This window comes from Halyomorpha halys, unplaced genomic scaffold (assembly GCF_000696795.3).
Source record: "Halyomorpha halys isolate HHAL.00 unplaced genomic scaffold, Hhal_1.1 Scaffold409.1, whole genome shotgun sequence".
NCBI lineage: Eukaryota > Metazoa > Arthropoda > Insecta > Hemiptera > Pentatomidae > Halyomorpha > Halyomorpha halys.
This window is the reverse complement of record NW_027115142.1, coordinates 316,513-326,446: the sequence shown is the minus strand read 5'-3', so window position 1 is coordinate 326,446 and position 9,934 is coordinate 316,513. Positions and strand designations below refer to the sequence as shown.

The following is a 9,934-nucleotide window of genomic DNA, read 5'->3' as shown; positions in this document are numbered from 1 at the left end:
CACACACACACACACACACACACACACACACACACACTGTGTGAAAAACAATTTTCTGCCCAGCCGGATTCGGACGCTGGTCCTCGGAGCTAGAAGCCACGCGCTTTACCCCGTGGCTACCATGAACCCTATTAATTTGTATACCATAATCTATTATCGTATGTATTAATAATTCAGCAATTACGTACGTTGAGAACATATACCTTAAGAAAAGCTCAATGGAACCGGACCTATTAATTATTTAATAGGCTTAATTTAAAGCTTATTAAATAATCTATACAGTATTCTTTTTTATGATTATCTTCCTAAGAATTATATTTTTCGTGATATTTGCCAAAATAAATTTACAAGATTTTGTTCCTATTTATCTCGGAAAATATTAAAAGTAAAGGGTTCAATTCGAAACTCATTAAATTAACTATGAATTATATTATAAAAATGATGTTTCAATCATCAGTATCAGTATATAAATTGATGAAATATTCCTCTTTATTGAACATAAAGAATTCTATTAGGGATAGATTTGAGACTCGTTAAATTTTCCAGAAAAATGTTCATAATAAATGTTTTCCCAGGAACTGTGATTTTCATATTTGCCAAATTAAATTCACAAAGGAATTCTTATTCGTTTTTTTGATAAAGACAATATTAGTTCTAAAAAAAAAATCTCGGAAATTATTGAATATAAAGAACTTTATCTCGGTTCAAATTCTCAAAGCTCGTTAGATATACTATAAAATATTATATGATACTTCAGCAACTTTTTTAGGGATTATAGGCCGTGATCCAAAAAATACGGGAGCTATTTTGAAAAATCAGTTATATTACGCGTACGCACTTTGTGGGAGTGGGAAACTTTTTAGGATCATGTTTTTCAAACACTTTACATAAGAATCCATAGAAAGAAATTAGTTTACATTTGCTTCTAGGCACAGGCTAATTTCAAGTTATTTGTACCGGACTAATAGTGCATACACAAATCTACTGATAGTGAAGCATTTCCGGGAAACCATCATTAAAAATAATATAAAGCTAACATTGTCACTTTTACCAGATTCTGCATAATAATATAATGGATATACTATTGTTAATAATAACAACTAAGATATTTTTTTTTTTTAAGAATTCAAAAAAGTGGTGTAATAATAACAATAACTGAACACCACTCTTTATCGTAAGCAGTTATTAATAAATATTATTATTAATAATTATAAATCTTTTAGTCAAAACAAAATAAAATAGGCACTCTAGATTTTCACTTTTTTTTTCTAAATTGGCCAAATTAGAACTAAAGAGTTAACTATTAATTTAATAGTAATAATCAAAAGATACAATTTCTCTAAATATAAAAATATATCTAAATATATAGATCCTTAAGAAAAGTTATCAAATTAAGAACATGATTTTTTTTTTATCTTCAACATTTTATATGCTTTCTATTCGTTGTCTAAATATAAATAAAAAAATGTATGATTTTTTATTGGCTTATTGTAATTTTGATAATTGCAGCATTATATTATTTTAAGTAATAAAATACGAGTGAAATTTTAAAACGGTATATAAACCAGGTTTAATTTCTAGGCATAAATCATTCCTTCTATTTTCAACTTTCTAAATCAAGCTACAGGACTTGGGTAATTACTTATAACCATTTCTAATGCTGCTACAAGTGAATGCTATAACTGAGTAATTATCATGCCAGGAAGTGTTTCATTAATTATCTTAAGATCACCTAAACTTAATGACATGCCATTTCTGATTGAAAGGTTGTCAGACCTCTCTTAGTGAATGCCAATTGGTAAGGGACACTCGAGTGAGTTACTGAGGGTCAGATCAGGATAAGATAAGATCTCCAAAGATATATTTTTGAATCAGGAAGGTAGATTAATATAATAATAAGTTAATAATATAGACATATACTTCGTCCATAATGTTAGTAGTCTTGGATGAATATCGGAAAATCTGAAGTTTCGATGCAATGTGTATATCAGAACAAACAAATTTTATCGAAACAGATATCACAACATATTGTTATAAAATGTTTTTTTTTTCTTTATATCTTTAATTTACACCTGTAATTGGATATCACAACAAATAAAAAAGCTATTTAACTTTGGAGAAAGACATGAAAGTCACCTTTTAGACTATAAGATATTTCATCCATATGCTTTTCAGTCTTCTACCAACGTTTTCAGGCAAGTTTGTTAGTGCCATGGCATTTATAAGAGTACTGGGATGTCCGTGGAATTTGTCGTGGTTATGTCTATGAGTTCATTAACAGTTGGCATGTGAAGTATGCTAAGTTACATTATTGACATACCAGGATGCATTTGAAATTGTCCTGAATGATTTTACTTGAAAAATTTGAAAAGGTAACTAAGGTTAAAAGGTATCTTAAAAGTTTGATTTTCTCATTCATATTCTAATGATTTATCATAATCGTAGACCATTGTGGTATGGTGTGAGGTGCCACTCGTATACTAATAACCATGTTTCTAATGTCGGAAGCTGTTGAATTGATTTTGACACGTACTAGAATTTTAATAAACTGGTTCTCATTGGGATTGGTGAATTATGGAGGACTAGAATTTTCTTTTCTTGAATGACTATCGGTTTTTCTGTACCTTTGACCATTAGAATTGTTAAGTAATGAAATTTAAGGCAATTATCGATGTAACGAAACGATTCTTAATCTTCTTGAAGGGTAAATATTCTCACAGAATAATCATGGATAAAACAGCTTGTAATCACTCGAAAAAAGCAAACTATAAACAGGAAAGACAACAATTTTTTTGGAATTAAATTTAAACATTAAAGCATTTAAACCTTAATTTGTCTATCAATATTGATTAGAAATGACATAAATAATTCCTAATGTCAGTCAAATTACTAATCCTACAACAATAAATAAAAACATCGTAAGATTCATGGCAAATTAAATGTTGCTATTTTGTTTTACGGGGAGTGTGACAATCTAGACTATGTCCAGAATATCCACCTTGCATTAATAACTTTCAAATAACCATACAGAAAACAAAATTATTACCGTTATAGTTAAGAAATTAGTTTATTTTTATAAATTAGAAAGTCTCGTGGCCATCTTCTTTTCAGACGCATGGGAGGATTATCAGGGATTGTTAAGGATGAGAGATTAAGAATTAATGGGTTAGGATCGGTAAGGAGTTTGGAATGAAAAGATGCACATCTATTTTGGGCCAAATCTGCAACGAATGAGATGTTAAGGTCTTTGTGGATGAGTTTATTTGTAATAAGAAGCATCAAGGATTTTACGTAGGATTTTGGATTGTAAGGATTGGATGCGTTTGGTAGAGACCCACAGCTCAATTCCATACGCCCAAATTGATCTGATTATCGTAGTGTATACTAAGTTTTGATCACTAATTTAAGATTATGACAACTTAAAAAACAATTATTACATTAATTGAGAAAGCGTCAATTCCTGATTTACTTATAGGCTTAAAAGGATTTAAGAAATTTTAAAATATCTTATAAAAGAAAGCGGAAATAATAAAATAAGTATGCAGATAAAATTAAGATATCGATTATAAACATTTAGTTTTTAGTAAAAGCTTCATTAGTGATGCCATGGGTAATTGGGTAAGAGGGAAATTTATCTATACTAGCTTTTCTGCACGTTTAATTTCTCTAAACAAGGAAAGGTTCGATATATTTACCGGTATTGAGTTGATAAGTAAGGACAAAAATAGTTGCAAATAATAATTGATTTCAAGTTTGCTTTCATAACTATGTATGAAGGTAAGAGCACAGTCGAATGAGCAAACAGTTTAGCAGCTTATAGACTGTATTTTTAGGGAAATTTATGCTTCCTCAATATTCGAAGCTGCCATGTTTAAAACGTTTTAAACGTTCCCAAGGAGGAAGTTTATTTTCAAAGACTTTTAAACTATAATTATTTTTTCTTATTCGTTATTAAATGCCTTTTAGCTTTGTTTACTATATCTTTTATTTAATACTAACGCATCTCGTTTTCGGTAATTAATTTACATTAAATTCAATTTATACATTCTTCAACAAATAAATAAAATGTATGCTAGAATACTATAATTTTACACGTAAATTGTACTCAAACATAAATAATTTTACTTTAGTCGAACTTCTGGTTAAACAAAACCGCAAGATTTTTTTTTCACACAATAATATAAATTTTGACCCAATAGAAATAAAAATCAATATGAAATATATTTCAATAATGTTTATGATTTTTTATTTCTGATAAATAACGTGTTTTATGGTATAAACATTTTCAAAACTGATTAAAATCAATTTATACCCTGAAAAAAAATTTATTTCAAACTTAAAAATTGGTTTGTAATTATGAGTATTAAAATAGCATAAACATAAAGGAAAGAAATACATATAAATTATAAAATTAATAAGAAGAAATTTGAACTATAAATTTCACAATGCCAGGAATACATTTTTAAAAAAGAGATATGTGACTGTTTTCAGCAGGATTCCTTAGTGATTTCAAATATAAGATTATCTATTTTAAACATTTATCTTTGATTAGTTTATGAATATTTCTTGCATTCTGCGTCTTCACATATGATATGAAGCTTAAAGGTTTTTTTGGACCATCACTATACTTTTTAGTTTAAAATTATGTTAATGAAAAACACTAAAAATTGCATATTAATGACATAGATAATACTTCTGAATACTAATGAATAAGCTTCAAGAGACAGTTTTATTTTATTACGATTTTAACTAGAAGCTTATTTAGTTTTGTTTCAGGTTCCAAAGTTCTGAGGGATCGATGTAATGCATAAAAAACAAAAGTAATTGCTATAAGCTATACACATATATGATGAAAGAAAAGGTAATGAAAAATTAGGACTTTGGAATTCTGGCTATGGTCAGATTCTCAACTCAAGTAGAGTGTTTGCGGCTTTGCACTCTTCAGCCTCCACTGGCTCATTACTATTAATGCGGCGAGAGGGATGCGCTGGGATCTCAAAGAGCTCTGCTCTACCCTTCTGAAATGGAGAATAGAGTGGGTTTAGGAATCCTCTAGTCGATTGTGTAAATATTGAATAAGAGTTTAAATGTGACTAGAGATTATTTTATTTTTATTAATATTTTATTTTATTTATTAATTTTTTCATAATTTGATTCTGTTCATTTTTTTTATCCTTCTGTTTGTATATATTTTAAGAGAAATTTTATGTTATTTTATTTTAGTATGAATCTGATCAGTCATCACTATTACCTATTGCCCACAATGGTGTGGCGAATTGTAATATCTATCAATAAATAAAGCTTTTTGAATAAAGAATAAATTAGTCAACTACATCTGAATTACACACCTATTGAACAATACTCAGTGGTGTTGACAGTATCTCATGAGTTAAAATTACAATTAAATTAAATCTAAAATTACAAAGTACTATTTCAAACAATTCTGAACAATTTATATATTTCTTGCCCATGGTTAGAAGGGTTGTGAAACTAAGAAAGCATTTGGTTAAATACTTCGATTATATAATTTAACTAAACTATCGATAATCGATAGTATCATATCAAAAGCATCTATACGCTAAGAGTATCGGATGATAAAAAGTATCATAACTCCGTTACCATTACTATTTAACTTTACCATGTGATTTGTAACATGGTTTTCGGAGAGCCCACTTTTTCAGTTACCATCTTGATTGAATTTACTAAATACAGTAAAATAAAAATAGGTAAAATCATTTCAATACAAAAATTGCGATTTTAAAATAGCAAACGACACATGATTATTTGTGTATGAGTGTAGATTACTCTGTACGTTTACTATGAAGATGTAGCTTATAAATTTGCAGCCATAAATGGAAAGGGACATTGCAATACCATCAAAGTATCGATACTCGTTTCGGTGCGATACTGCAACCGAAGTCCATAGGCCGATATTTCGAATCAAATAAAGCGATTTAGGTATTGTATCGTGTCGTTGGTAAAAATATAAATAATAAGTACTCAGTTAATATTATTAATATATAATATAAAAAATATCAGTATCACAGGTTAAATATTACAGCTAAATTATTTTAATTTAATTTAATACGAAATCAGTTACGTAATATTTAAAAATCGTAATAAGAAATCACAATTACGATTTCCTAGCAAATCTAGAGTAAACTGCAATACCAGCCAGCACTCAGACAGCAGGTCTTGTTAAAATTAAGTTGGAATGAATAGGTAATAATTGTCTTGAGAAAATTTTAATTTCCAATAATTCCCAATCTGGTTAGAAATAATAGATGGCACCGATATTTTTTAAATAATAATTCTAGAATACCACATCTATCATCCATAAATGGTTTTCAAGAAGGCGCCCATTTTCCAACTACTTCCTCAATTATTTTTATTTAAATATAATGACACAAAGTAGGCTACGAAAGGAACAGAGCAAGGCAAAATTATTCCAATACAAATACGGATTACTACAGATAGGGATTACTGAAAGATCGTTATTTTGAAGAATGTATATAGTACGGATATAACTACTTAAAATAACGATTAATAAACAGTGAACAACCAATGAATGTAAGTGCGTTGCTCCAGATAATTCAAGAGTTACCCATAACATTGTGGTAGAAAAGCGCATTTTTGAAAACATAGTTTTACCTATCTTGGCTCAGAAATATCTAATGAAAATAAAATGATAACATAGATGACACAAAAGAATTATGGCCACTAACCGTGCATAGTTTCCTTACCTGAATTTTTTAAAATCATTTTTGATATCAAGGAAACCGAAAATATCATTATACATAACATTAATCAGACCTATCCCTGCATACGCAGCTAAAACATAAACCATGTCACCATCACAAATTCACAAAGAGTCTTCAAGAAAAAAATATTTGGCCCCTTGTTCGATGAAATAACTCAGAAATAGAGGATAAGAACACCTATGTTTAGTGAGGATAAGGACCTCTATGTTTTATACAATAATAATTAAATCGTTGGAATTATAAAATTCGGCCGAATCAAACAGTTGGGGCAGGTTGAGGTTGACCGATGACGGAACACCAAAAAAGGTACTCCTAAGCAGTAAAAATGAGACCAGGAGAAGAGATAGGCCAAGAAGAAGATGTGGAGGATAATCTGACTAAGAGTAACAGACTGGAGGGAGAAGGCTAGAGATAGAGTCATCTGGAAAAACATTATACAGGAAGCCAAGGACCACCTTGGACTGTTGAGCTACGGAAAAGAAGAAAAAACAACTAATGATTGCGGCTAGATTACCCATTCATCATGAAAACGTAGATAAAACTACAGGCATGAATAGTTATTTTGTCTGCTATACCATCTGTTAAGTTTTTATATCAACAAAAATTACTTAAATTATTTCACATAGAAAATAGGACGTGACTTTGATAGCGCTCGTCATTGGTCATAAAGAATGTTTTCTTCGACTAAATAATTAAATAGTAATATTTTAAAAAAACATGGTTTTAAGCTTGGATTTAAAACACGTCTGTTACTAATAAATCCACGTTGACGTAAGCAAAAAAATTATTGTTTAGTTAAATAAGATTGATGTACAAGGTGAACATAAATTACTCCTGTTGTCCACAGCTGACGGGGATTGTCAAATTGATTATAGTGGTCATAAGTTTATAATTAAAAAAAAATAATAAAATCGCTTTTCCATTCCAAAAAAAATATTATTTCATTATATTTGTTACTGATTAAATTATACTTATTATTATAATCCATTTCCATTTATTTATTTTGATAAAAATAAAACAAATTATTCGAATTCTAATTAAATTATTTATGCATTTTTTTATTTCAATATTATAAATTAGGCACTGATATTCACAAATTTTATTATTTTTTTCTCTAAATCATTTATTGTCTTTTTTAAAGGTGCTGTATTTTTAACATCTTTCTTATGTTACATTAAAAGCCATTATTTCACACATTTTCATACGGTTTATTCTTTTGTAATTATTTTTACTAAATAAGACAGTATTAAAGCACTACAACCATTATTGAAGTATAGATAGAGGTGGGTTATTAAAGTTATTTGGTGGAGTTATGTCCACAAGCACTTGATGATAAATTAGATATAATAAGGTGTCAAACTTTTGATAATGACATTTTTGGCGGAAATTCCAATCTGAAGATACACTAGAAATGCTCAAGCACATGATATGAAAAAAAAAAAATAACGTTGTCCATATCTCCGATTCAATTTAAATGTTTTTAGTAAATATTTTTATTTTTCAAATTTTTAACAATATTGTATTTCATATTCCATTTTTTAAAAATTTAAATAAACATGTTTTATTAATAATTAGTGGATGTTTTAAATAATTTATTTTAAAATGATTAATTTTTTTTATCTAAATAAAATATGTTTAAGATAAGCCCCTTTACATCCATGTTATAGTTCGTGATTTAGATTTGAAAACAAAATCTATAAAAATAAGAATTTCATATATCATTATAATGATAAGGTTAATTGCTACATCCTAGGAAGGTCAACATCGAATAATATTTTATTTGTTAAAATCAACAAATAAACAGTTGCTTTCTGGAAAGTAAATTTCTTTTATAAATAAAATGTAAAATGGGAGTAAAAAAAATTCCATTTGGAGGATACAGTTTTAAAATCATTTCCTACATGAATACAAAGCTATAACTTCACTAATGAGGTAGAAAAAGTTCAAAAAATTTCACATGTCAGTTATATTTCAACATATTATCATACTTAAATTTATGCGGAATATAGGATGTTTCTGTTTTAAAAATTATATTGCAGACATTTTAGATTGTCTACAAAATGACTGAACTTAATTGTCTAAACATTTTTATTAAAACAGAAATATAAAATTCCTATCAATTTGGGTCTCAAAAAACAGTATCAGAAAAAAAAATTAAAACACGAAATGTATACTAACACAGGATACCTAAGAAGCTCACGATACTTAATAACTACTGATATATCTGGTCGATAAATGAGGTGAAATCGCTCCCTGATAACTGTGTGTGATAATAACTAATTTTCCTCATTTTAAATGTATAAATATCAGAAATTCTATAATTTTATTTAAATTCATTTTATTTTAAAACTGATAAATAAGAAAAAAATGATTGCGATGGTAGGAGGAAGCATCCAAGTCTTAAAAGCCGTGTAGGTGAGAGTTGTCCAACTTGTCAACAAGCCAAACACTCAAGTCCTCATAAATCTCTGTAACCTATACAACTTTATTCTTACCGCTTTATTCCCCCCCTAGTACAGTATCCTTTATTGATAAATCACAAATTTGTATACATATATTTTTTTAATGTGTAAAATAATATAAAAACTCTCCATTTCGAATTGCTAATATTTGAATAATAAAATATCTCCGAAATAAAATTTAATGCGAATTGATAGGTATTTGCACAACTCGAACTGATAAATTTGCAACTTACATGAGGAACATGCTAACTTGGAGGAGGCGAGAACTCGACTAGGACGCCCCAGGGCCCCCTCCACAACCAACCGGTTTCGTCACTGGGTACTCCGCGGTACCTACCGGTATAAGAGTTGATGTAGGTTTATCCGCAAGGGCTGGTAGCTGTTGATAAGCCATTTGCGGTTGCGGTTTGAGTTCCATACCTAACAACTTTAAAGTAAATAATTTGGAAAAAATAAATACCAAGCTCCGTTATTGAAATGTTACCTTGGTAGATAATAGACCTATTACTTTTCATTTATCAAACTGAGTATTCAAACCCAATATTGTATGGTACAGTAAGGAAAACACTCTACAATTCGGTTCTATTGTTTTATAATTGAAATTAACCAACGGAATATTCGATCTTGTTACGTATTACTTACCTCAAATAATTATTGTGTGGTGAATCACTTTTAACATGTTTTCATCAACTATATTTTATACTAAAGCGT

General features: G+C 28.8%; 1 protein-coding gene across 1 annotated transcript in view; it reads right to left on the bottom strand.

Annotated features, from left to right (window-relative positions):
* LOC106682380 (proton-coupled amino acid transporter-like protein CG1139) overlaps nucleotides 1–9,509 on the bottom strand; it is a 59,775-nt gene extending 50,266 nt beyond the window's left edge. The window contains exon 1 of the mRNA XM_014423194.3: nucleotides 9,457–9,509. Coding sequence (XP_014278680.1) covers nucleotides 9,457–9,467 — 11 coding nt within the window. The 5' untranslated portion in view covers nucleotides 9,468–9,509. The remainder of the gene's footprint in view (nucleotides 1–9,456) is intronic.
* Nucleotides 9,510–9,934: the final 425 nt, after the last annotated feature.